This window comes from Buteo buteo, chromosome 11 (genome assembly GCF_964188355.1).
Source record: "Buteo buteo chromosome 11, bButBut1.hap1.1, whole genome shotgun sequence".
NCBI classification, from domain to species: domain Eukaryota; kingdom Metazoa; phylum Chordata; class Aves; order Accipitriformes; family Accipitridae; genus Buteo; species Buteo buteo.
The window spans coordinates 25,355,295-25,382,548 of NC_134181.1; the positions used below are offsets into that span (position 1 = coordinate 25,355,295).

At 56.3% G+C, this 27,254-nt stretch overlaps 2 protein-coding genes across 3 annotated transcripts in view; both read left to right on the forward strand.

The window, feature by feature from the left end:
* The first annotated feature begins 110 nt into the window (after window positions 1–110).
* Window positions 111–9,555, forward strand: DENND4B (DENN domain containing 4B). Its single transcript, XM_075040844.1, has 27 exons — window positions 111–197; window positions 2,079–2,389; window positions 2,468–2,720; window positions 2,813–2,882; window positions 3,042–3,211; window positions 3,288–3,529; window positions 3,620–3,686; window positions 3,779–3,837; window positions 3,932–4,076; window positions 4,170–4,345; window positions 4,466–4,566; window positions 4,648–4,863; window positions 4,951–5,096; window positions 5,176–5,315; window positions 5,399–5,522; window positions 5,654–5,860; window positions 5,949–6,077; window positions 6,177–6,327; window positions 6,388–6,974; window positions 7,050–7,172; window positions 7,261–7,436; window positions 7,839–7,962; window positions 8,059–8,292; window positions 8,373–8,478; window positions 8,584–8,749; window positions 8,827–8,891; window positions 8,995–9,555. The coding sequence occupies exons 2-27, from the start codon at window positions 2,091–2,093 to the stop codon at window positions 9,138–9,140; spliced, it is 4,422 nt and encodes a 1,473-aa protein (XP_074896945.1). The 5' UTR covers window positions 111–197; window positions 2,079–2,090; the 3' UTR covers window positions 9,141–9,555.
* Window positions 9,556–10,333: 778 nt separating this feature from the next.
* The window catches only part of GATAD2B (GATA zinc finger domain containing 2B), a 41,169-nt gene continuing 24,248 nt past the window's right edge, over window positions 10,334–27,254 (forward strand). The window contains exon 1 of one of the 2 annotated variants that reach the window (XM_075040837.1): window positions 10,334–10,460. The gene's annotated coding sequence lies outside the window, so the exon portion shown is untranslated. Of the gene's footprint in view, window positions 10,461–25,755; window positions 25,774–27,254 lie in introns of those variants that run through there. The other variant, XM_075040840.1, reaches the window with a different exon arrangement.

Below are 27,254 nucleotides of genomic sequence, written 5' to 3' on the forward strand. Positions count from 1 at the left end.
TCTTGGGGGTGCCAGGAGGGGTCCTTGGGGCGTCCTGGCGGAGGGGTCCCGGGGTCCCCGGCGGGTGCAGAGAGTCCTCCCGGCCGCCAGGGGGGCGCTGTGGGCGGCGGCGGGGCCGGGCGGGCGCGCGGTAGCGCCCCGGCGGAGCCCAGCGGCGCGGCGCGGCCCGGCCCGGCCCGGCCCGGCCCGGCCCGCAGGTACCGGCGGGGGCGGTCGGGGGGCGGGTCGGGGCCTGCGTGGGGCCGGCCGGGGCCAGGGGGCGCCTGGCCGGCTGTGGGGCCGGCTATAGGGCTTGTGGGGCCGTGTGTCGGGCCTGTGGGGCCGGGCGGGTGTACAGGGTGTATAGGGCCGGCTCTGAGGTGCATAGGGCCGGCTGGGGGGGGGCTGTAGGGCCGGGTGTGCGGTGTATAGGGCCGGCTATAGGGTCTGTGGGGCCGGCCGTGTGTATAGGGTGCAGAGGGCCGGGTGGGAGGGTGGCTCTGTGGCCAGGCTGACGTTTGTTGACGCCCCCATTTCCACCCCAGGGTTTCCAGCCCGAGATGGGAGCGGGATGGGGGGGGTGCTGCGGTGTGTGGTGTAGCCTTGCCGGCCCCATGGGGTGCAGGGAGCCGTGGGGCAGAGGGTACGCAGTGGGACAGGGTCCCCAGGCACTGTGGGACAGGGGCTGCTGGGGACGTGCTGCTGCCTGGGGACCCCCGGTGCTCCCCTGCCTTTGGGGCACTGCCATGGGGCAGGCTCGCCCTACAGCCAGCGGCCAGATCCTGCCCTAGGGATGGAGCTGGAGCACGGGGGGGGGGTCGTCCGTCCACCCGCCCCCCCCCCCGTCCCTGCAGTCGTCACTTCCCCTTTGGCAGCCTCACGGTGGGGCCGGTTCCTGTTCCCACTGCAGCTGGGGGCAAAGCCCTGCCTCTGCCACAGGACCCCTCCGTGGGGCTGCCCATGCTGGGGGTCACTGGGAGGTCCATGGGGACACGAGGGCAGGTCAGGGGACTGATCATCCAGGACCCTGCCATGTCCTGCTGGCTTTCAGTGGGGTGCCCCACTGCAGGGGCCTGGTCGGGAGGACCCATGAGAGAGGTGGGGGTTGTTGGGGGGGGCACAGGCTGGCTGTGTGGGACCCCCCCCGCCACTTTCTCCCCACGCGAGGCGGGTGGCAGGAAGCTAAATCTGGAGCCGGGGCTGTGTCTCGGCAGCTTGGCAGTTATCACGTGGCACTGGGCTAAAAATATCCTGGGTGGCTGCCTGTGGGGCTGGGGGTCCCGAGGTCACCAGCTGGGGGATGGGGACAGCCTCCAGCTGCTGCCATGTCCCTGCCTCTGCCGGCACAGGGGATGCTGGCACGGCCCCAGTGGGGCACGACCCCACTGGGTGAGGGGGTTTCCTCCTGGGGTTCTGGGGCCAGTGCGGTGTCCCTGCTTGGGGTCCCCGTGTTTGGGGTTGCGACCAGTTTGCCACCCTGGTGTGGCTGGGGCAGAGCCAGTGTTGCACTCCGGTGCCCTGCAGAGGGGGGTGATGGCTGCAGGGGTGTGACATGGGTGTTCGCTGCCTTGTTGCCCACTTCCTTCCCCTTTCTACCCAGCCCTGCGCAGCTCTCCGGTGGCCTCCATGGACCCCTCCTGCGGCACCCAGGCAAAGCTGGGGGTGCTGGGGACGGAGAAAGGGCATGCAAGGGGGAGAGGGGCTGGCTGCAGGCCAGAGGTGCAGCCACCAAGCCGGGGGGCCACGGCACAGGGTGGGGGTCCTGTCTCAGAGGTGCTGCTCGAAGGGTATCCTTCCACAGCCGCTGTGGTCGGGGTGGGGTGCTGACCGCCCCTGCCCCGAGCCGTGGGGGTCCCCATCACATTGCCGTGTGCTTCACGGCATGACCGGAAGCCTCCTCCCTTCCCGTCCCCAGTGCTTTTGCTCCGTCAGCTCTGCCGTGCCCCACGGCTGCTGGCTCAGCTGTGGGGCACCCCACACTGCCAGTCTGCTGCGATAAAGGAGCTTTCCCTGCTCCACAGGGCCCTGGGGACGGCCGGTCCGGGTGGGCTGTGGGGCAGGGTTGGGGTGTCACCCATCCTGCTGTCTCCCCCCACCAGATGCCGTGAGCCATGTCGGACGAGAAGCCCCCGCAGCTGGTGGACTACTTTGTGGTCGCCGGACTGACGGACACCTCACGGCCGCTGGAGGAGGAAAGCCAGCAGCACCGCCCAGCCCGCCCCAGCGAGCCCATCACCGACGTGGCCGTCATCATCCGCTCGCAGGGCGAGGAGGTGCCCCACGGCTTTACCTGCATCGAGACCACCACCTCAGGCCACCCTGTCGACCTCAACGCCGGGCTGCTCAACAACCCCCAGATGTTCATATGCTACAAGCGGGGACGAGACAAGCCCCCCCTCATCGAGCTGGGGTGAGTTCTCGGGACTGGGGCTGGCGGGGAGGGCAATGAGCTCCCCAGGGGTCCTCCTCACCCCTCCTCTCCATCCAGGGTGCACTACGAGGGCAAGGACCGTTCAAAGCCAGGCTATAAGATCCTGGACACGACACCCTACAGCCGCTCAGCCAACCTCAATTCGGGGGGGCCGGGACACCAACGCACCTTCCTGATGTACCGGCGGGCGGCTGAGCCCCACGGCCACAACACACTGGGGATCACTGACATCTGCCTCATCATGCCCAGCAAGGGCGAGAGCACCCCCCACACCTTCTGCCGGGTGGATAAGAACCTCAACACCAGCATGGTGGGTGCCGGGGTTCCCCCTCTTGCCGCTGCTGGGATGCCCCCGCCACCATCCGGCCCATGCTAACCCCCTTCTCTGCTCCCTCCTTGCAGTGGGGCCCTGCCCTGTTCCTGTGCTACAAGATCGCTATGGCCAAGGCCAACACACTGGTCTACGAAGCGGGTACGGTCTCCCGTGGCAATCGAGGTGGGGTGGGTGTCAACCTGCAGTGGGTTGACAGGCTGCCGGGTGCCCACCCAGCTGCTCCCTCCCTCCACCACCTCAGCTGGATGGGGGAGTTGATAAGGTGAGGCTCATCCTTCTGTCCGTCTGTCTGTCCAGGGCTGCTGGGACGTTATCCCGAGCAGGACAGTGAGTCCTTCCCCCTGCCCGAATCAGTGCCCGTCTTCTGCCTGCCCATGGGGGCCACCATTGAGAGCTGGCCGGCCGACACCAAGTACCCGCTACCTGTCTTCTCCACCTTCGTGCTGACTGGCGCCTCGGGCGATAAGGCAGGATGGGGGGCTTGGGCTGCGGGGAGAGACAGTGGGGAGGGGGGGTCTCACCTTGACTGTCTGTCCCACACAGGTGTATGGGGCGGCCATCCAGTTCCATGAGGCGTTTCCCCGGGAGCGGCTGTCTGAGAAGCAGAGCCTGCGCCTGGGGCTGCTGAGCGTGGTGGACCGACGGCCTGTGGCTGGCCGCTCACTGCAGACCCGCAAGAGCATCTGTGTCCTGTCCCACTGGCCTTTCTTCGACGTCTTCCGCAAGTTCCTCATGTTTATCTACCGCTACTCCATCTCGGGGCCCCACGTGCTGCCCCTCGAGACGTGAGCGCTGGGCAGGGGGAGGTTTGGAGGGGGGACACAAGGGGGTGGCTCCCATCGTCTCCCCCCACCGATGGGCCCCTCTGCCTGCAGGCACATCTCGCACTTCATGCACAACGTCCCCTTCCCATCCCCGCAGCGGCCACGCATCCTGGTCCAGGTGAGTCACCATCTGTGTGTGTGTGTCTGTCCCGCTGTTCCCTTCCGCATGCTGGCTTCCCCCAGCCCAACCGTGTCCTCATGTCTCCCCAGATGTCCCCGTATGATAACCTGCTGCTGTGCCGGCCTGTGTCATCCCCGCTGCCGCTCAGGTAGGGATGGCTGCAGGGCACTGGGGACACACACACACACACACGCATGGGAGGGGGATGTGGGGCGGCTGAATGACGTCCCCCCCCCTCGCAGCGGCGCCAGCTTCCTGACGCTGCTGCAGAACCTGGGCCCCGACAACGCGGTGGCACTGCTGGTGGCCGTGCTGACCGAGCAGAAGCTACTCATCCATTCCCTGCGCCCTGATGTCCTGACCAGCGTGGGCGAAGCCCTGGTGGCGGTGAGTGCCGGGGAGGGGACATTGCAGGGGGGACACGCCACGGTGCTGGGGAACCCCGGCCCGCGGCGCTGACCGCCCTTGTCCTGTCCCCAGATGATCTTCCCCCTGCGCTGGCAGTGCCCCTACATCCCGCTGTGCCCGCTGGCGCTGGCTGACGTGCTGTGTGCCCCCGTGCCCTTCATTGTAGGCATCCACTCCAGCTACTTCGACCTCTATGAGCCCCCCAGGGATGTCATCTTCGTCGACCTGGACACCAACACCATCTTCCAGTGAGTGGCCCCCAATTCTTGGCCGGGGGGGGTGGGCTTCACCAGCTGGCTGCTGCCTGGAGGGATGCCGGGGATCCACTGGCTGCCCTCCCGTCGTCCCTCTTGTGTCCCCCCCACCAGGAGCGAGGAACGCAAGCTGCTGTCCCCCCGCTCTCTGCCCCGCCGACCCTGCAAGGTGCTGCTGGCCTCGCTGCACAGCCTCTCCCAGCAGCTGGACGAGAGTGAGTGGGGGGGTCCGGAGGGGACCCCACAGCTGCCTGTGCCCCTCCCCCGCCTAATTTCCTCCCTCTTTGCTCTCACAGTGTATAGTGGGCCGGGCGAGGAGGTGTCCCTGGAGTTGCTGCTGAGCGATGCGGAAGCGGCGCGGGGACGTCGGGCACAGCTGGAACTGGAGGCGCGAGCGGCTTTCCTGCGCTTCATGGCCTGCGCCCTGCGGGGTTACCGCTCCTTCCTGCGCCCCATCGCCCCAGCGCCCGCCCCGGCTGGCCGTGACACCGGCAGCCTCTTCGCTCTGCAGGGTGGGTGGGCAGCAGGGAAAGGCAAGTGTAACTGGGGTGGGGGTGTTGGCTGGATTTAACCTCCCCCCCCCCATCCTGTCCCCTTAGGGTTCCTCAAGTCCCGGGAGCGGGCGTACCACCGGTTTTATGGGCAGCTGCTGCGCACCCAGCTCTTCACCCAGTTCATCGAGGACTGCTCCTTCGCCAGTGACCGAGACCCCTGCCTCGAGTTTTTCGACACCTGCGTGGATAAGGTGGGTCCTGCCAGCTCTGCACCGTGTCCCTGTGTCCCCGTTCCCCCCACCCCAGTGACACCCTGCGCCCCCTCCCCAGGTGCAGGCGGAGCTGGAGAAGCCGGAGGACACACCCCTCATGGAGCTGGATGACCCGCGGGGGGGTGAGCACACCGTCTTCATCACCCCCCCCGAGCAGCCGGCAGGTCCCGACGGTGCCGAGCTGCCTGCGCGGTACCGGTGAGAACCCCCCCTTACTCCCCCCAGCCCTGCCGCCCCCTGAGTCCCCCCAACTTAGCTTCTGCTCCCCTCTGCCCCCCTAGCTATGATGGGTTCCCCACCCTGCGCCCCGAGCTCCTGGAGCCCCCCCGGGACCCACTGGTGGCCCAGCTGTGCCAGGCCAGGAGCAGTGCCCCCAGCAGCCCAGCCCCACGCAGGACCAAGCAGGTGAGCAGGGCCAATGGTGCGACAAGTTGGCCAGGCCTCAGCAGGGATGGGACAGCATAGCGAGGGGGTGCAGGATGCTGCCTGCCTGCCCACCTCCCCCAGCTCCCTCCTCTTCCTCCCCTCATCCCCAGGAGATGAAGGTGGCCCAGCGCGTGGCCCAGAAGTACTCCTCGGTGCCTGACATGTGGGCCAAGTGCCTGCTGGGGCACTGTTATGGGCTCTGGTTCCTCTACCTGCCCACCCACGTCCGTGCTGCCCCCGCCAAGCTGCGGGCACTCCAGCTGGCCTACGAGGTCCTGCGCAAGATGGAGACTCAGAAAGTGGTGCTGCCGGACGAAGTAGGTGGCATTTGGGGCAAGGCGGGCATGCCGGGGGTGGGGAGGGACCCCAGGCCAGCCCTGACTGCCCGTGGTTGCCCCCACCCAGGTCTGCTACCGCATCCTGATGCAGCTCTGCGGGCAGTATGGGGAGCCGGTGCTGTCGGTGCGGGTGCTGCTGGAGATGAAGCGTGCAGGCATCGTGCCCAACACCATCACCTACGGCTACTACAACAAGGTGACGGGCTTGGGGGAACACACACGTCGGGGGGGGCGAGGAGGGTCCCCACCGCAAGTGACTGTTTTGTTTCCATCCCCCCCCCCGCCCCACTCGCAGGCGGTGCTGGAGAGCAAATGGCCGGCGGGCACGCAGGGCGGGCGCCTGCGCTGGGCCAAGCTCCGCAACGTGGTGCTGGGGGCTGCCCAGTTTCGGCAGCCCCTGCGCCAGCGCCAAGCTGCTGCCGCTGCTGCTGCTGCCGCCCCCCCAGGTAGGTGGGGATGGAGTGGGGGGGGATGGCCAGGGGGAGCTGCTGTCACCCCGCTGATAGCCCCCTCATCCCCTCCCACAGGTGGCCGAGCCCCCCCGGCACCCCGTCCTAGCCTGCAGCGGCAGACCACCTGGGCCGGGCGCAGCCTGCGGGATGCCCCCCTGGCCCCCCGGCTCGTGAAGAGTGGCAGCCTCAGCTTCCCCGGCGGCACCCACGGTGAAGGGGGCCGGGGGGGGCCGGAGGAACCCCCGACTACCCGGCCCCCACCTCTTCCTGCAGCCCTGGACCCACTGCCTCCCCGGCTGTGGGGTCCCCCTGGCTCGGCCGACGGGAGCCTGTCGGATGTCAGCTTCGCCACAGACGAGAGCGACCGGGTGGATGAGGGGCCGGTGAGCAGTGGGGGGCTGGCGGGGGGCACGCCGCGGCGGGGGCTGGCTGCCAAGCTGCAGCAGCTGCTGTCCCCCGGCAAGCGGCCCCCGCTCCGGCCGGGCGCCAGCACCGAGCTCCCTGTCGGCCCCCGGGACGCTGCCGAAGCCACCTGCCCGCGCCGGGGCTCTGAGCAGCGGGATGGGGAGCCCCTGCCGCGCCGGAGCCCCGCTGAGACCCTGCTGCGCCCACGGGAGCGCCCCGAATCCACCGCCTCCGAGGTACCTGGCTTCTCCTCAGGGACTGTGACTGTCCGTCTGTCTGTCTGTCCTCGCTGATGGCACGTGTACCCCCAGAGCTCTGTCTCGCTGGGCAGCGAGTTGGACCTGTCGGACACGTCGGTGGGCAGCGCTGGCGTTCCCAAGTCCTCCGAGCCACCGGCCGATGGGGCAACTGGGCAGGAGCCGCCTGCTGTGGAGGTGAGTCGGTGGGTCCCATCCTATTATGGCCCCCCCCCCCGCCCCTTTCACTGCAGGGTCTGACGGTGCTGTCACCACTGCTGGCCAGGTCCTGCTGTCCAGCTGCTCGCGGTGCCAGGGCTGCAGCGCACTGGTGTATGACGAGGAGGTGATGGCTGGCTGGACCTCTGATGACTCCAACCTCAACACCACCTGCCCCTTCTGCGGTCGATCCTTCGTCCCCTTCCTCAGCATCGAGATCCAGGACTTCCAGCTGCCCCCCAGGTGGGCCCCCCCGGACCGGTGGGCCCCTGCGCACCCCCGTGTCCCCTGTCCTCTGGGAGAAACCCTGATGTCCCCCATCCTCCCCAGCACTCTTCTTTTGCTGCTCACCAGTATCCCCTGTCCTTCTGTCCTCTGGGGTAAGCCTTAATGTCCCACACATTCTGGTGTCCCCAGTGTCCCTCTTTGCTGCCCGCTGCTGTTCCCCAGCCTTCCACCCTCTGGGAGAAAACCCCAATGTCCCACATCTGCCTTGGTATCCTCCGTGTCCCCAGTGTCCCCAAACCCCCTCTTTGCTGTCCACCATTTTTCCCCCATCCTCCGGGGAAATGTCCCGCATCCTCCCTGCTGCACCCCCCTCCCCATTTCCATAACTCCCCCCTCCTCTGCCTCTTTGCTGCGCAGTGCTGCCGAGGACGGCTCCCTCCCTCCTCCCACTGTGCAGGGACCGGTGCTCAGTGACCGCCGCCGCTGCCTGGCCCTGGACGAGGCCGAGCTGGAGCTCTGCAACGGCTGCCTGGACACAGTGGTATAGTGCTGGCTGTGGAGAGGGGAGACAACCATCCCCACAACGGGGAGTCCAGGTGTCCCAGTGGCGTGTATGTGCCCCCCCCCTCTCCCACAGGTGCCGCGGCGGTCAGAACGAGTGGCTTTCGCCTACCTGAGCCCATTGGTGCTGCGGAAAGAACTGGAAAGTTTGGTGGAGAATGAAGGCGGCGAGTTCCTGGCGCAACCGGAGCTGGTGGACAGCCACCCCATCATCTACTGGAACCTGGTCTGGTATTTCCAACGCCTGGGACTGCCCAGCAACCTCCCCCGCCTGCTCCTGGGCTCCCAGCACGTCACCCCGGCCCCACAGGTAAGGCTGGGGGGGCTATGGAGAGGGGTTTTAGGGGTTGTGGGGGATGCCAGCGTGGTGCCCACCTGCCTGTCCCACAGGCGCAGCCCCCTGACTCCCCCCCCGTGCGTGTGCGGCTGCTCTGGGACGTCCTGGCCCCTGAGCCCGACAGTTGCCCCCCGCTTTACGTCCTCTGGCGGCTTCACAGTGAGTTGGGGGGGTGGTGGGAAGGGGGGGAACCGCAGCGGTGGGGTGGCACTGACCCCCCCCACTCTGTTCCTGTGTTCCTGTTGTGTGTGGTTCCCCCCCCAGGTAATGTCCCCACCCGGCTGAGGTCCTGGCGGGCCCACGGCCACCCCTTCTCGCTGGCCTTCCTGGAAGCTGTGCTGAGCCACGTGGGGCTGAGTGAGGTGCACAAGGCCATCGCCCTCTTCCTCGAGACACTGGCAGCCCCCGGTGGCCCCTGGCACCTGCAGAGGTAGGGCTGTGACCCCCACCCCCAGCCTCGTTGGCACCGGGCTGCCCCCCCAGCACCTCACTGCTCTGCCTCCCTAGGAGCATCTACCGGGAAATCCTCTTCCTCACGCTGGCGGCGCTGGGCAGGGACCACATGGACATCGGTACTGGGGGCTCAGGGAGCGGCTTTGGGGGGTCTGGGTGCCCCCCCCCAGCACCGCTGATGGCCTGTGTGTGTGTCTGTGTGTGTTCCCCCTCGCCTTGCAGCCGCCTTTGACAAGAAGTACAAGTCGGCCTACAACAAGCTGGCGGGGAGCCTGGGCAAGGAGGAGCTGCGGCGGCGGCGGGCGCAGCCCCCCAGCTCCAAAGCCATCGACTGCCGCAAGAGCTTCGGGGCCACCCTTGAGTGCTAGGGGTGGCCCCCCTGGCCCTCCCTCCCCCGGGACAGAGCAGTTGGGGGGGGGGGGGGGCGGTGACCCAGGCCAGCCCCTCCGCTCCCCAGGTTGGGGGGGAGCCCCTGCCACAGTCCCTGGCTCACAAAGGGTTTTATATGTCAGTGTTAATATATTTTTATTTATTTATTCCCCCCCCCCCCAGCACCTCCTCCTTGCTTGTGCTGGCAGCTGGGTGGGCAACTGGGACAGTTGCGGGGAGGCTCTGTGCATCGCCCCCCCCCCCCATCTCACCACCCCGCACCTGGGGGGCTTGTGAGGTCATGGGGGGGTTTGGGGGCCGCCTCCCCCTCCTCCCCCCCCCCCCCGCACTGTGCAATAGGAGCCCCCCCCCCCGCCCAGGGGGTCTGTAAATAAAAGCCACTGCGGTATTTTCCCCGCTGCCTCCCCAGGTGTCTTCTTGGGGGGTGTCAAGGGGCAGCAGGACCCCCCCCCTCCCGGGGGTAGGGTGGGGGGCTGGGGAAAGGGACACCCCAACCCCGCCCCCGGGAGGGTTCCGCCATCGGGGGGGGGGGGGAAGAGGTGCCAGAGCGTTGGCTTGCGGCCACGGCAGCCATCTTGGGGCCTGGCAGAGGCCTGAGGGCTGGGGTGAAGCCTCGGCATTGGGGCCCGCTACCGGCAAGCCCGGGGCGGGACACCCCCCCCCCATGCGCGGCCCTGCCCGGTACCGGGGCCCGCTCCGCGCCCCCCCCCCGCCCCGGCGTCGCGTCGGGCCACGTGCAGTCCCGTAGCGGGCGCCACGTGGGCCGGGCGCAGGGCGGCTACGGCGGCCGCTTTGGGCCGAAATTCCCCCGCGGGCGGAGAAGGGGGGGAGGGAGAAAAGCGGGGGGGGGGGGGGGGGGGAACGACACGGTTTTTGCCCGCCGAACACGGCGCGCGGCCGACGGTACCCGGATGTCCAGGCTCGGGGACCCATTAAAGGCGCCCCGCGGGGAAGCTCGGCGGTTTTCTATTGGTGGAGCGGCGCGCCAATCTTAGCGACCGCCCGCCAGTAAGAAGCGGGTGGTGAGCCCGGTGAGGAGGCCGTCGGATTCGATTGGCGGGACGTCGCGTCCGTCGTCGCGCCGTACCAATAGGCGTCGCGTCTAGGGTCGGCAGGCGGGGCGAAAGCGGCGGGGCCGCTGCCCAATCAGCGGTATTGTTTGTGGTGGTGCCGGCTGCGCTCAGCGGCTGCGGGTGGCTGCGGCGCCGCGTCTGCTCCGCCCGCCCGGCCCGGCCCCGGCTCGGCCCCAGGGCACCCACCGGCGCCTCCGGCCCCCAGGGCGGCGTCCCCCGAGCCAGGTGAGGGCTGCGGGAGCGGGGGGGGCCGGGCCCGGCGGTTGAGGGGGGGGGGGGTGCCGGGGGGGGGGCGGGCAAGGCCCGGGAGTTTGGGGGGGGGGGGGGCGAGCTCAGGGGTCGAGGGAGGGGAGGGGAGGGTGTCTGTGTTTGGGGAGCAGCGCTCGTCGGGGCTTGGGGGGGTTCTGCTGGTAGGAGGCAGAGCCCGGGGGGGTTGGGGGGAGCAGAGGGTAGGGATTTGGGAGAGCAGGGGGTGGTGGTGGGGGGTGTGTGCCTTTGTGGGGGCAGAGCTCAGATTTGAAGGGAGGGGTCAGAGCAGAGGGAGTTTGGGGGGGCAGAGCTCAGAGATTTGAGGAGGAGGTCAGAGCCGTGGGGTTTTGGGGGAGCGCAGAACGATTTCGGGGAGCAGAGGGGTTTGGGGGGGGGCAGAGCTCAGAGATTTGAGGGGGAGGTCAGAGCCGTGCGGTTTTGGGGGGCAGAGCCCCGGGCTTCTGGGGCTGGCGCTAGAACGGTGCAGAGCTCGGGGGGGGGGGGGCTCAGGGGCCCAGGGTTTTGGGGGAATACAGAGCCTAGGATTTGGGGAGCTGGCAGGGGTAGCCCAGCCCTCGGGAATGGGTGAGGAGGGCTGGGGGCGGGGATACCCCGTGGTAAAAACGGGGTGTTGGCTCTTCCGCCCGGGCTGGGGGGGGAACACCGGTCCCTGCCCGGCTGGGGACCGTCTGGGCCGGGGTGGGGCTGTCTGGGCCGGGGGCGGTGGGGAAGCGGGGTGCGGGCGCTGCCTGGCTCCAGGCCTGGTGTGCGTGGGGGAGGTCCCTGGGGCAAGGGAGAGCAGGGAGGGGGCGGCCGTCTCCATCTAACCACAGGCGACAGAGTGGGGTGGGAGCAGCCGCTTCTCTGTGCACCTGGAGGGTCTGGGGGGAGTGGGGTCTGTGTACCCACCCACCCCCCGCCCCGGCATCCTTGGCGTTGGGGCTGGGTACCGCTGCTTCGTGGGGAGTAATGCTGCGATGGAGCAGCCCTACATGATGGGGGGGCTCGGGGCTGGCTGCTTCCCCTGTCACCCAGAGGGGACACCCCCTTTGTTCCCTCTTCTTCTGCCGTATTTCCTTCTGCGATTCCCATTTCCTTCTGCGATTCCTGTTTCCTTCTGCGTTGCCATCACAGCATTTCCCTCTTCCCTCATTAGGGAGGTGATGGGAATGAGTGATTGACTGTCCCTGCCTTGCTCTGCCGCCGGTTGGGAAACCAGGTTTTCTGCCCTGCAGGATTCTGCCTCCTTTCTTCACTCCCCCCCTCCTCTTCCCGATGCTGCTTCCCCATGTCAAAACCAGGAGAGGGGCAGCCCGGAAGACTTTCACATCTCGCCTTTAATGTGGAGCAAGAGAGTCCAGCGACTGCCTACTCCTTCCCTGTGGGCAGCGCAGGCAGCCCTGTCTGCACCCCTTCCCCTTTTGCCGTGAGGATCGGGGTGGGGGAGGATGAAAATGCCTCTTCTGGGGAGGCCCAGGCCCTTCCTGACTCGACATTTGGGAAGCTGGGCAGCATGGTTCCTCTCCCCTTTGCTCAATTTCCCAAAATAAGAGCGTTTTAGGTTTTTAAAAATGCTCTCCCTTCCCCTCCACGGCTAGAAAGAAGGGTCTCTTTGATGGCGGGGGGGTGCTTTGCCAGGAAGAGGAGGAGGAGGTGGTTTGGGTAAGCGGAGGGTAGCTGAAAGCAAGGAGGAAGAGCGACAGCATATGGATGCGATCCTATCGATTCGCTTTAGCTGCCTTGCCTTCCTCGCCTTCTGTTTGCTGAAATCACCCCCGAAAATGGATTTTTTTTTTTTTTCTTTCTTTGAGCCTGCCTCTGCTGCTGACAGGCTGGAGGAGGAAGGGGGGGGGGTACGAGCCCGTGGGGAACGGCGTCCTTCTGGAAGAAGGTGTGGGAGGTTTTGACTCTTATTTCTCGGTGTTCTTCAGTGGGGGTTGGGGAAGGATTGCAACAACAAGCAGTTCAAGAGGACAGTGGTTTTTAAGGATTATGCGTGGTTGGCTACTGGCAGAGGATTGCATGCCTTCTCACCGGGGAGCTGAGAGCCAGCTGTGTTTGAGCTGTTGAGGTGTGCAGGGAGACAACCTCCCCCCCCCCCCTTAAATGCTGGTGCTCTGGTCTGGCACATCACTGGATTTTAAATGGCCCGTGATGCTCCTGTCACCGAGGGCAAACACAATTTCATCTCACGTGGGCACTGGGGGAGCTTGGTGCAGCTGTCGAGCTGGGGTGCCACTGGGGCCCGGTGCTCTCGGAGTGAAATGATGCCTTCACCATGTTCGCGTCTTATCCGTAATGGGGTTCGTGTCCCCTTGGATGGGTGTCTGTAGGGATCCCCCTGCCTCGCCGTGATTTAGGAGCATGCCTGGAATTTGTTGCATTCTTGGTTCTCCTGGGTGCATTGGAGCTGCTGATCGCCTGGCGGTGGTGGGAAATGGCCAAAAAGACCCATCTCGGGGGACAGCGACCTGATTTCCGAGCCGTTAAGATCTTCAGTGCGAGGTACAACCTTCGCTTTGGCGCTTTTCCTGATCACGAGGCTGCATGAAACCAAATGTGACGTGCAGCTGACAGGGAGCATCCATCTTTGCAGCGCTGCGGTTTGCCTGTGCCGAGAGCGGCCTGGCTTCCTCTTCCGATGGCTAACGGGCTCCTGCTGGTCATGGCACCCGGCTCCGCTTGGAGCATCCCGGTCCCTGCTGTGCTCCCGGCTGCTCTGACACAGTGGTGGTGGGGGTTTGCTGCCTCCTTTCAAATGTTTCTGGAAGGGGGAGAGCAGAAATATCTACTTGGCAGAGTTAATTAAACTTAAGATGCTCTTGAAAGTGTCTTTTCTGCCAATGTTTTCTTCCGAGGGAGCGGCGCAGGGCTCGTGATCAACTACTTGCAAGATGCAGGGGGGTTTAAATGAGAGGAGCTTCTTGGATTCATTCACTGAGCTGCTTTCATCACTCGCTAGACCCTTCAGCATTTAAGTAAAAAAAATCATGGAACCTGTATTTTTTAAAAAAATTATTTCCCTGCTAATTGATAGTTCTTTACACTTTCTTCTTCCCCACCCAACAACAAACTGCTTAGCGGACCCTGGTCTTGCGGGGTGTGGGGGGGTAGGGAGCTGTGGCCCCTGCACATGGGATAACTCCCTCCTTTTTGGGAGCCATCCAGGGGGGAGCCTTTGTCTGGTGAGCGGCCCTGCTCATCCTGGCTCGGAAGGAGTCCTGTTGCACCGCTTGGTTGTAAGAATTGATCATTTTTAAAATGTTTTGGCAATAACAAGAACTAGGGATTGGGGGGTGGGGTGGGTGGGAAATACCTGGTTTGTTTTTTTTTTTTACAACCTAGTGTATTACCCCATGGAGAGTGACTTTTATTTTTTTAAAGGGGCATTTGGTTCGGGTGGTGTGTAAAGCTGCTGGTGTGCGAGCACCGAATGCACGGCTCTGCATCGTGTTAGCGCCGAGGCACACCAGCAAAATGTTTCTGTTTAAAAAAAAAAAAAACAACAAAAAACCCAAACCAAAAAAAACCCCCAACACAAAAAGACCAGAGATTGGCCATAAATCTAATCCCTGTGTAAAGCTATCCACCTCGCGCACAGAAATTCAACCTATCAGGCCGTGCCACATGCCGCTGCAATTTTATAGCGTTGGATCGACCGCTGGAAGATGGAGAAGAAACTTAGTTTTATGTGGGGCTGCTGTGCTGAGACCTCACTGGTGCTTCTGCGTGGGCAGGTCGAGTGCGGACACAGTTTGGGGATCCATTTGCTTCTGTAGCTTCTCGGTGTCGTGAGCAATCCCTCCATGGAAAGCTGTGGTTTTGGGTTTTGCCCAGAGACTCATGGATTTCTGCTCCTTAATCTCGAGGTGATTCAGAGGAGCCTGGTTACAGATGGCTGGGGTTTCATTTGCTGTGACTTTTTTGTTGTGTGTAGGTTATTTTGCAGGTTTTTTTTAAACATGTAGGATGATATATCACTGCTCCATAACTTAGTTTGCAGCATCTCGGGGCGATGCACCTAGCGATGGGGCCTGGGAAGTGAGATGTTGTGATGAGCCCGTATTTCTCTCCTTCACTCTTATGGATAGACTTCAAGTCATTTCTCTTGATTGGTTTCAGTATTTCAGGTAATTTGGCTATTTAAAAAAAAAAAAAAATCACAAATGTTCTCTGCCTCGGCTGTGCTTTCTTCAGGAGGTTTCTGTGGAAAGCGGTGGAAAAGTGAGGAGCTGTGCTCGCATGTGTCCCGGTGGACTGTCTGCCTGGGGAGAGGCTGGTTTTGCTGTGACACATACTGACTTGTGAGAGCTGGAGTTGAAATGCTTATTTGTGTCACTTGAAAAAGAGATTTTTTTTTAAATTATTTTTTTCCTGTAAAGAGCATTACTCTGAAATTGGGACTTTAAAGAATACATCAACCTGCCTGGTGTGATGGTCAGGGTCTAGCTTTCAGGGGCTCGGACAGCCCAGCTTGCCCACGTTCTCATAGTGCGGTTGGGGTCGACAACAAAGCTTTGTGGCCGGAGGGATGCCAGTGGCCCGTGGATGTGCAGTCCTCCTTGTTTTCCTGCTTTTTTTGTTGAAGCTGGAAATGAATGGACATAAAGTTTTGCTAACCTTAAATTGGACCTACATACCTGGTGGTTGTCCTGGTGCTTTCCAGCTGTCTATGGAGCAATTGAGGCTGATGGTGGCTTTCCCCCTTCCCTGAGGATCACCAGCTGAGCACAATGTTGTAAGCTTTCCTGCTCTTCCCCGGACCTCCAGCTAAACTGGAACCCGGCCTTTGGACACCGCTGGGTTCATGCACCAAACCTGATTTGGAGAGGAATCAGGGTTATCTCCTGGGTTAACTGGGCAGAGGATGGAAGTGGTCCTGGCGTCGTGGTGGTGCCTGGGTCCGGCGATGGATGTGGCTTGGCTTCAGTGGGGCTACAGAGAGAAACTGCCTTGGGCTGGGGGGGGGAGCTGGGACCTGGGGACCCCCAGGCATGGGACGGTTCGTTTGGGCATCAAAGGTCCTGCCCTTGAACCATGCAGCTTTTTCATCTCATATGTATTTCCTTGGAGGGATTCCTTGCCCTTTGCTCTCTCACCTTCAGATGCCCAAAATCTTAAAGAATGCCATTAGGATTTTTTTTTCATGGAATCAAGGAAAACTGAAGTAGTTTCAAGGTCGTTGTTGTTGTTGTTGTTTTTCCCCAGTGTGACCCAGGTAACTGGGGCAATGAGCTCTGTGTAATGAATACAAGAGTGAGGTTCTCCCTCCGATTGTTTTAACAACTCTAGGTGCTACTTCTAACAAAACAAAGCCATGTTTTCAAGTAGAGCTCTGGCCCGTTTGCTGATAATACTGCCCTAAGGTACAGAGGCTTCCTTGTTGTGACTAACCAGTTCCCTCCTGTCGCCTTACGGTCTTGTCTTGTGCAAAACCAGAGTGGGTGATTATCTTGGGTCGGATGTTTTTAGGTTTGTCAAGTGCCTTGTTGCATGCACAGGCCTCAGAAAGCTTGTTCCCATCCGTGGGAAGTGGGTCGGGGAAGAGGCTACAGTGCTGGGATTTATTCTTTTTTTTTATTCTCCATGATTTTCATGTAAATGCAGCATATCACTTCTAATTGCTTGCTCTCAGCACTTGCAAAGATGGGATTATTTAAGATGTATTGAGGAAAGGGGGATAACGCTAAACTTTGGATCGCGATTAGTTTTGCAACTCTGCCTTTTGGATGCAGAATATTATCTGGTTATTTGTGATAACGGTATCCAGAATATGCCTGAAATCCTTCTGAAGACCAGGACCAGCATTTGGAATTTGGAGGGTGTGAGGAGAGGCGCTTCCAAGCCTCCTCTCTAAAATTAGACTGAAGATTGTCGCGGAGGAGTCTATAAAGAGCCTCGGGGGCTTTTTTTCCACGGAGCCTCGACACAACCATTGCACATTGGTCCTGTGAAGTCGCATCCATTTTGTTTCATCCCTAATCAAAGTCTTTTGGCTTTGTGGCAGCAGCAGGTATTTCCAGATAGGTGGTGCCAACTCTGATGGAGCCATGCACATGCTGGGATGGGTTAACAGGCCTTCACTGGATGAAGGGTGCTGCTGCTCAGGATTGAGTGCGTATTTGGGGGCAGAGCCCTGAAACTGTCCAATTTCAGAGTCCTGATGATAGATTAGAGGCGGTACTCACAAGCCCTGCCTGGTTCCTCAAGGTCGGAGGAGCATCCTGCCGGATGATCGAAAGGGTTGTGAGAGGGGAGAGAGAGGCATTAAAAGACCATTAAGGTTGTGATGGAAAGCAAAAGCCAGAGAAATTCTCGATTTGGGCTGAAATGAGCTGTCTCTCCTCTGGTCCTGTGGAGCAACGAGGAAGGAGGAAAGGTGTCCTGTTGTGCTTGGAGGTGCTGGAGGATCTGCCCTGAGCTGCGTGTTTCCTCCCGTTTATTGGTTTTCGTTGCAGCAGTTGGCGTTCTTGTGGTTCTTTTCCTGCGTAAATTTTTCATGCCTGGTCTTTTAAAGGCAAAACTCACTGCTGTTGAATATGCAAACACACGGTGCTGTCGGTGGGGTGGCTGGTGCATGCGTTCTCCCAGCGTGCCGGCTGCCGGAGCTGTGTGCTGGTGCCTTTTGGGCGCCTGCGTCAAAATAGCAGCTTGATACAACTGCGCAGGGGCCAGACGGTGCTAATAATAAAATAACTTGTGACCATGTGCCTTTTGGTTCAATGGAAGAGTTAAAAATGCCTTAAAACACCTAGTTTTGGATCTTAAAGGGTTGGTGGTAGCGGTGCTACTGGGCTTCTGGGGCAAATTGTAGTGACCATAAGCTCAAACTGCCTGAAGCCAATAAGCGTATTTTTCCAGAGTATCCTAGATTTAGGCCTCATTTTTATTGAATCTCAGAAAACGAATGCAAGAATCTCGTTTCTTTCGGATTAGACTTAACCAAAGTCCATCTGCCGTCTCGGGAAGAGGACACTGCTGCTTACTTACTGCCTGTTTTCCATCTCCTGGACCTGTAGTTTTGGGTTATGCCCCGTCCATACCTGGGAGCAGAGCAGCTATGTGCTTCGATACGTGAAGACAAAACATTTAAGTACTTTCATTCCGGTTAACACTCTGGTTTGGTAGGGGGGAGCTAGAAACAGGATCTTTATCACCAAACCTGCATAAATATTTGCAGGGACTAGAAAACCTTCTGCATGTGGCATCTTGAAGCATTGCCTTTCCCCGTCCAAATCTCTCCAGGCCTGAAATTACAGTCTCGGGTAGCTGGGGTTCCCCTGGGGAGCAGACAGGCATATCCCTCCTCTTCCCAAGGCACAGGGGTCCCAAGAAGCAAGCTGCAGAAACAGGATTTCAGAGGAAAGAGGCTGGACCTCTCCCTGGCCTCTTGGTGAGCTCATGTGTTGGGATCAGGCTTTTTATCCCTCTTCTGCTGAGCCTGAATTTTGGTTGCATCCCTACCAGCAAGGAAACAGATGGAAGTGTGTTTCTTCAAGCTCTCAGCAAGGAAGCAGGTTGTGTCCTCCTGACATGCCTCTCGTCAGAGACAAAATCTAACTCTTTTGCCCCAGAAATGTTCGCCCTGGTGAGGTGCTGTGGGGTGTAAGTCAGCTCCGGCTTCCCCGTCTCCTCTGGTCCGTGCAAGAAGCTTTCTCATTGACATCCCAGCACAAAGACTTGCAAAGCAAACATGTGAGATCTCGCTCTGCGCCCTGGTATGGCATCGTCCCTTTGAGGAGCAAGGGAGATGTGAAGGGAGATGGATGACCTGAAATCCTCCTGCCTACGAGGTTTTTGTTGCTGACAAGTTCTGGGTTTAACAGTTTGCTTGTCGTTTTTTTTTCTTTTCCCGACTGCCTAACGCAGTTTGTAGAAGAAAGATAATTCACTTTAATGAATTATAAAACTTGTTTCGCTGCAGTGGGTCTTCATTTTTCCTTTTGTCTGCAGCAGAGTCACTGTTTGAGTAGAATAAAATTAACTTAGTCCCTGAAAAGACAAAAGAGCTGAAACTCTTCGCTGCTGAGGGAGGGAGGGGGCAGGGCATTGTCTCAATGGCCCCATATGCTTTGCCAATCATAATGTTTTGGTTTTTTTTTTGTCATCTGGAGTTTTAAATTTAAACACTTTGCCATTTAAAAATGGTTCTTTTATATATGTATATATATATAAAAGATGACATATATATAAAAAGTTTTGTTTTCCCAGTCAGTCACTGAGAGCTGTACACATGCATCCAGAAGCAAACTGCGTAAAGTTAATGAAACTGTGCAGCATCTTTACAAACATCTGCAGGTGTAGTCTCTCTGTCTGCACTCCAGCACTACCCGTGTTGAGTGAGGGACTGAGATACTGAATGGAAAACCTACTTGTCCTTTATGCTGTGTGACTTGCTATGTAATCATAGGAAATTTTAAGATTTATGCTGTAAAGTATTTGTTAAAGTTGGATCGCTGTCTTGATTAGGTGGCTGAGTGAAGGTCTGCACCAGGGCTTGGACTGGGGAGTAGCTGGAAATCTGGGCATCAGCTGAGCTGCTCCCAGTTTGCTCCCAGTTTAAATCCACCCTTTAGATGGTGGTTTGTAGCAATTACCTGGAGCGGGTGGCTGATGTGTGGGGTGTAGCCTGCGCAGGTGGAGATGCTGCTTCCATATCTGGAATGAAGCTATTTGTTCCTCAAGCACATCTATTAACGCCCTGCACAGTCTGGCTTACCTTTGTCACCAGTCAAGAGATGCTGCTCTTTAGATTTTTGTTTTTTAAAAGGGAATTTTGAGTGAAAGGAAATCAGACAGATTCAGACTTTCAGAGAGTTTCAAAATGGTTGCTTAGTAATAGTTCCTTGTTGTTGAATAAGTCCAAACCTAATGCATTTTCCCCTTCTATGAATCACTCCTTAACTTGCTTCTTATTGAAGTCCCTGATTCTAATTTAATCTTGGAGACCTGACAATTTTAAATACCTACTAGTGCAGTGTGAGTCCGATTTGGCATTTCAATAGCTTATTGTTTTAGTCCCTGCAACAATTTCAACAAACCAGCAGCAGTGTGGAGAAAAGCGGCACTTTGGTGTCTGTGGTTGGAGCCTCTGCTCTCTTATTTGGAGGCACCAGTTTAACCTAACACTGTGTTCAGTAGCCCTGGAACAACACATATGTCTGCTGAAATAAAGATGCTAATAGACTTGGTTTTAAAGGAATGGCTTTAACGGAAAATCAGATCTTGAATTTGTTCAGCAATACCATTTTTAAATAACCTCTCTTCTGGGCTCAGCTGTATTTAGTCAGTGTGTCTCACTGAGATTTGGATAAATTGAGGGAATGATGGGTCGGGAAGCTTGCTGCAAGCCACCAAGGATGTCTTAATAAATTGCTGGGCACCATATGGCAGTTTTGGGTGTTCCAGTCGGTGTGCTGGCAAGCCCATTTTCTTGATAGCTTGCAAATGGGGTTCGGTTGGACCACCAGCAGCCCTTGGGCTCCTTGCTTTCTCTTCCCCGCATGGAACTTTTTGTTGTTTTGCTCTCACCCTGGCATTTTTATGCTAATTGTACTTGCTTTGCTCTCATTTAGTCTGCTGCTCTGAAATACGTGGACCCAAAGTGCTGCTCGCTAGTTTTACGTTTCAGTGCTGAAAACAACTGGACTGGGAAGCGGGCAGCTGCTGGACATGGTTAGCTTCCCACGCTTTGTGGTGAAGATAGAAATAGGACTGCCGTCCATTCACTTTCCGGTGGGATAGCACTGTGATGAAAATATCGCATTGCAGCTAGTTGGTGGTGTCATGGATGGTGACCTGTTGGTTAAAATTGCCATTAAAAGTGAGTGAGGGGAGCTAACCTTGGCACTGTACTGCAAAATTCAAAGGAGATCAGTCAAAGGACGGATCTGAGCCTCGGTTCTGTTGCATTTTAAAGAGAATTGATCCATTTCAGAGGGGTTAACCCCAGACCTGGACTGAACTTAGGTAGTGGGGTTATGCCAGTGGGGACTAGCCCATAGAAAATGAAGTAACTGTGGATTATGCTGAGGTAGTCCTGGTGGTCTTTTCCTGGTGAATGTTGTTCTGCTTCATGTGAGTTTGCTGGTGAAACCTTGTTAACCAGTTCCTTTGCCTTGAGATTAGCCAGCTTTGAAGTGGTATTGAATGGCAAATTTAAAAAAAAATAAAATTTCTTTCCTCATGTAATTGTCTTCCAGTTTTACCAAAGTATTTTTCAAAGTACTTGTTAGTCTGAAGCTGTATTATGATGATGATCATCATCTGCTTGCTATTAGCTAATGAGAAGGAAGGAAAGAAAGTCCAAAAAACATGAAGAGGAGGGGATTTGATCCAGGAAGCCTCTGTTTTGGAGAAGAGGCAGCTTGAATGACAGATATATAACTGAAGGACAGCACAGGTGGGGAATAAGCAACAAGGGAAGAGATGAGTCCTGGTGAAACCCACCCTATTCCCATGCCTTGGTTTGCTGCAGAAAGCTGTCCCAGTTGGGTCCTGCTGTGTTGGAAACCGGTGTGCCCTGCACAATGAAGAGCAGTAACAGTCCAGAGGACTGGGTTGTTTGTTTGTTTTTTTTTTCCCCCAGAAAAATGATTAGGAGAGATTTATTGTTCTTAGATGTGTTGATTTGAAATACCAGCAGCACAGATGCAAGTCTGTATTCTGATTGGCATTTTAGTCCTTTGGTTCCTCTTGGAGTCTCGCCTGGATATTCAACGCAGGCTTTAGGCAACACTGAGGAGCGATGCTGCTGGTGTCCCCATCCTTTAGTGCTACAGTGATGTTATTGCTGACTTTATTAGTATTCTTATATTTACACCACCAACAACTGTCTGTCATTGGATGTTTAGTTATGATTGAATTGAAAATTCAGTAGAAGTGTTGTAATTCAATCTGTTTCTCCTCCCCAATGACTATCATGACGTTTACCACTCTTTGGATCGTGGGCTTTCATCTTGTCATAACTTCATATAACAGGTTTGTATATGAAATTAGCCTTCCTGCCATCTTCACACTGGGTGTTGAGAGTCTTCTGGGCTTAACCTCATTACCAGCCTGTACCTTCAAACCCACCCTCTGCTCTTCATATCTTACACCCTTCTCCTGTGTGCTTCAATGTGATGGATTCATCACTTGTCCCCAGTGTCGGGAGCATTACCCAATTTTACTGCTTATTTTGGGGTTGTGGCACTGTCGTTGTTTCCTGGACCAGTGTGCAGTGGTCAGATCATAGGCTAAATCTCACCCTGCCATTACTTGGGTGCCATGCTACATTAGTCCTTTAATAAGTGACTTTATAATTCAAACTTTCCAAATACTTCGTCCCAATAAATTAACTCAAGGCGATCGCATCCTACTTTCCTGGTCGGCTGCCTCTTTCTTACCTTCCTGATTAGTCACCTGGGAAAGCTTGAAGGTTTGCTGGCCTAGAGACCCTTGCCACCTGTCCTTTGTGTATTACATATAAGAATTGCCGTAAAAGTGTAAATGAAGAGAAGATGGGGACTTCTGGGCTAATCACCCAGCAGAGCTGACGGGAATCGGGAGAGATTTCTCAGCGATGGATCACCTGCAGATAATGAATTGGGTTCGGGAAACAGAGCTGCATAAAAGCAGCTATTGTTAGCACTTTTGCAGACTTTGTCAAAGGCCTTTTCATACTGCAAATAGAAGCACCCAGAGGATGGGTCCTTATGAAAGGACCCTAAAATTCAATTAAATGAACAGTCCAGTGATGTTTTACCAATACCTTTCCCCATCCTGGCCATAAAGATCTTTCAGAAGCCTCGCAACAGTGGGATAAAGGACAGGGCAGGAGGAGAGATGTAGGGCATCTTCAGCCACCCCTAATTTGTTGGAAACAGTTTAATCTCTGCTGAAACTCTGCATGCCTTAAGACAAGGATGAAAGGTCTGGAGGAAGATGACAAGTGTGGAAAAAGCATGAAGCGGTCCTAAAAAAAACCCCAGAGAATGGAAATGCCTGAAGACAGAGCAAAGTGCTGAAGAAACTTTTTGCCACGGTGGGCTGAAGTCGTCGAGGTGAGATAAAGAAGTGTAGGAAGGAGATTTCTCTAGAGGGAACCATTTGAGGTAGTGCAGTCTTCTCCTTGATACTAGTTATGTTTCTCCATGACATGGTGAAGAGATTGCAAACTGCAAGGCTGGGCAGAGTCTCCCTGTGGTGCCTGGGGAGGTGAATACCAGTGAGTACCAGTGAATACCAGTGTATGGGCTGGGGCTGCATTGAGCATCATACTGGGTAGACCCAGTGTCAGGGAACTGAATTTCAGCTGCAAAGACCTGCAGCCAAGGACATATTGCTTAGGCCTGAGTGTTGAGAGACAGTCAGCAAAAACATCTCAATTCTGGGTTTTAAATGAAGAGAGGGTCAACCTTGTCTGTGATCGAACACAAGCAGCGTTACATTAAAGGTAATGGCAGTCTGCAGAGGGAAAGGAAAACCAGTGCCGGGATATTGGTGAGATGGCTGCCTCCAACTCCAGCTGGACTTGAGAAGCATTTTCCAGGTATCACCATGTAGATTTTTTTTCCCAGGATTGAACAAATACCGTGAAAGATGAGTGTTTGCTCCCTGGGAGAAGCCACACTTGCCCATCTCTGCACGGAGGGGCCGTACCTACCAGTCATGACCACCAACTGCAGCACATTGGAGGCTGGGGGGTTTCTTCACGCCGTATGGAAGAAGGGTTTCCTAATGTAATACCTTCTTTTTCCCCCAGAGACCCCAAACACATCATTTCTTCAAGCAGAACCTCAGGATTTCTGAAGACTTCTCAGCCGTAATGTGCTTGGGCTTTCTCAAAAATAGCAATTTCTTATCCTGTGCTTCTCTTCTCCATTTTCTTGTGACCTGCCACGTGGTCTGCACGTTTTCAGTGGACACAGCCTGGAAATAAATCTTACTGGGGCCCAAACCACCAGCTCATTAGTTTATAAATCTATAGTAACTACCATGTAATTAAAGCCTAATTAGTTATTTCCCCCTTTGTAAACGAAATTGTTCCATTTTATCTAATAAAGGCAAACTCTGGTAGTACCAGTGCTTGGAGTGGCATTGAAACTCTGCTTAATTACCAGATTCTCTGCAGCCCATAGGTTGACTAATACATGATAGTTACTGGGTATTATAGATTACATGGTTATTTGTGCACTGTGTAATAGCTTTATTTTTAGAAGATGCTTTGATAACACTTTCAGCGTGTAAAACCAGTGAAACCTGCGTGCGCTATCTTGACAAAGATGTAATTTGTAAGTCGGTCACTTCTGCTTGCTCCACAAATAAATTAAGTGTAATACTAATATTAATTATGTGCAAGGAGTCTCTCCAGATTGACACTAGCGGTCTTGTTAAACTTTGATTAGCACCATTTTGTGATTTGCAACCCAACATGGAAGGTTCCCATTTTATTAGTTATTTCAGCCGCCCAGTCACCCCAACCATTTTCATCTGCACTGTTGAGACACCGATTCCTGTTCTGTGTTTGGCAAAGCTGGGTTTGTGCTGGGTTTTGAAGTCATCTCTTGGTTTACTAGCTCTGGAAAATGCTTGAACTGACTCGTTAATGGAAGGGGTTTAGACCAGACTGGTCCTAATAAAGGATGTAGTGTGGGGAGGTGGGTGACCCCTAGGTCTTTCCCTTTGGCTAGGAACTTTAAATGGTAAAATGTATGAGACATACCTTGCGAAAAGGATACGGTCATTCAAAAAAAATCTGTTCCAAGCCTTTTAACCTATTTCTGGACACGTATCGGTAGACATTTGGGTAGCAGGGTAAGCGTTAGTAGCCCAGCTTTGCTTTGCTTTCACTTCAGGCTCTTCGTCTCTCAGGTTCTCCGTTCTGGCTTGCAAAGACAGGGGCATGTTGGCTTTATTTCTGCTTTCAGCATAAAGAAACCAAATTCAATAATTCTGGTTTTATAAAAAGCTGATGGGATCAGTGGAGCTGGACTAAGATGAACGTGAATCATTTCTATTCTTGTTGCTTTTGGAGGAGCAGCTTGGTGTGGTGGACACTCAAAATGCACATTAATTCCTTAATGAGGCCTTAAACTTGTCACCATCATCCTTACTGCTGGTTCCTCCCACATTTCATCTTTACCTGCTTGGTTCCATCTCTAGACTTCAGGGCATCCTTTTCTTCACCGTAGGAACCGGTGCGGGTGGTGCAGGGTGAGAAGCTGTGGGAATCAGTCATCTCTGAAATTTGGGTAAAACAGCTCAGCCTGAGGTTTGGTAGAGCTGCTCTCTGCTGAAGTCCGGTCTCAGGTGCCACAATGCCCTTGCCGCCAGCCAAAATCCTGCCAGATCCTTCCTCTTCAGCAAGGGAGGGAAGATGAGATGCCAAACCCCCAGCCAGCATCTTCGAAACCATCCAGGTGTTTGAAACCAGGTGTCCATGCCCGGTCCAGTCAGAGCTCCAGACCAGGCTCTGCTGTCCCAAGGGAGTGGAGATGCCCTCCTCCAGTGAGCAGGGATGCGGTTGCCCATGCTGCCAGTCCACCCTCGTGCTGCTGTCAGCTTCACCGGCATCCCTCGCATCTTTGCTGGGACCAACGTGCCGTGAGCTGGGCGACGGAGAGGGTGCTTTGACACCTACCTTGGGGTGCACGGTATTTTTTATTATTTTTTTGGGGGTGGGGGCAGGAAGCAAAGCCCCGCATGCCCCGGCTCAGTGTGCAGAGCATCGAGGGACCCGACTGTCATTTTCAGGAGCGAAACAGTTAAAATACCATCAGAGGAAAGGAGCTCTCATGAATGAAGACAAAGTTTGGCAAGGGGCCAGGGACTGCTGGCGGCCGGGGGAGGGAGGGGGCGGCAGCCAACTGACTCTTATACCACAACCCACTTAAAAAAAAAAAAAAAAAAAAAAAAATTAAGAGATAATTCCATGTCCTGAGGTTACAAACCGGCTGCAACTGGTTTTTTTTTCTTTTTTTTTTTTTCTCTTTTTCCCTGCCCCGCGAGGCATCATGGGTAAAAGTAAGCATCCCCCTTTTCTTTTGTTTAATATAACAGTACAGCGCATGATTGGCAGGGAAGTGCCCGTTTTGAGACAGGGTTTCTGCAGGTCCCTGGAGGGGGATGGCACGCGGGGCCGCCCATGCTCTTCCGAGAGGGCTCCTCGTAAAAAAAGCTTGGCTCTTCCTCGCCCTCCTCTCCCCCCTTCCCGCTCTGCCGTCCCTGCTCCCCGGCTCTCCTGTCCCCCCTTCTTTTCTCCCTAATTTTCTTGACAACTAGAGGAGGCAGCAGGAATATTGTACCTGTAAGTATTCTTTAGACTGTCCTTTTTTTATTTTTTTTTTTTTTAAACAGACAAAAGGCTCTTTATGGATTATCAGATCTGCTTTTTCTCTCTTTTTTTTTTTTTTTACGTGAGTTTGGCAGCTAAATGTAATGTCTTTACAGAATATTTTAAGGAGAAAACTAGCACTGTTGCTTGTATTTGCTGTTGGAGCGGTTCCCTTCCCCCTTCCCCCCCTCCAAACCCCCCCCCCCCCAGGCTCCTACCATTGCTGTTTTGCTGGAATTACTAAATCCAACCCTCCCCGCACTACTGCTGCAAGGGAAGGCTGATTTTGAGTATTAAAAAAAAAAAAAATAAAATTTTTTTTCTTTTGTCTGTAGCGCTGATGGTTTGATGTAACAGCATCCCCCCCATCCCCCATCCCTTTTATTTTCTTTATTTATTTTTTTTTCCTCTTTTCATGTCAGCCCTGGCCCCGCTGTGCACGGAGGCCGCCAGCTGACGGGCGCGCGTGGCTCGCCGCCAGCGCGCAGGAGCGTGCGGCGCGCACAAAGGCAGGGCCCGCAGTCGAGGAAATCGCGGCGCATTATATAAGGAAGCCTGCGTCATCCCTGGCTTGCTCAGCCTGACGGATGGGGAGGAGAGGTGGAGGAGGATGGAGGCGAACGCTCCCCTTTCCCCCCTCTCCTTTAATAATAATAGTACTATTATTATATATATTTTTTTCTAACTGACCGGTTCATCAAGGGCGCGGAGTATTCTCCAGCTGGCAGGGCTGACTTTCCCCAAAGCGTGCAGCCAAATTCCCCATGAAGCAGGAGAAGTGTTTTTATATTTTCTTTCCCCCCGTTGAGGGGCAAAAAGCAGCTTTTTTTAACTCTCCCCTCTCCCCATCTGCCACAACCTGAAAATGATTTTATGGGGTAAGATGTATGGTCTGTTGTGCTGGATGTAGCAACCATGATTACCTCCTCCCCATAAATTAACTTTGCTAAAAATGCAAACTTAGGAGGGGAAGATAGGAGAGGGAAAGAAGCACTTTTTCTGCCCACTGCCTGCTCCCCGCTGTTAGGTTCGTACTGTGCAAAACTTGACCTGGGGCTGCAAAACCCAGGGCTGCTCTGAGCTGGACAGCGGCGATTTGGGGTCTTGGGGGGGGGCTGGGGTTGTGTTTCACAAGCTGTGCAATGCCCCCCACTGCAGCTATGGGCGTTTTATCCAGCGAGATGGAGTCGATTTGGAAGTTGCAATGTGTCTGTACTGACCATGGCACTTTTATAATCATAGAATCATAGCCAAATATTTTGCCCGTTCATGTATTAATTTTCTTTCTCAATGGGTTTGTCGGGGAAAGGTGAAGGAAGCCGGGTGGGGAGCAGGGCTGTCGGAGGGGGGAGACCAGTGTCTCCCATCGCTCAGAGCTGGGGATGGGAAGGGGAAAGAGCAGAACTGTTTAACGAGTTTGCGCCGAAACGACTGTAAGAATTTACAGTCTGCTG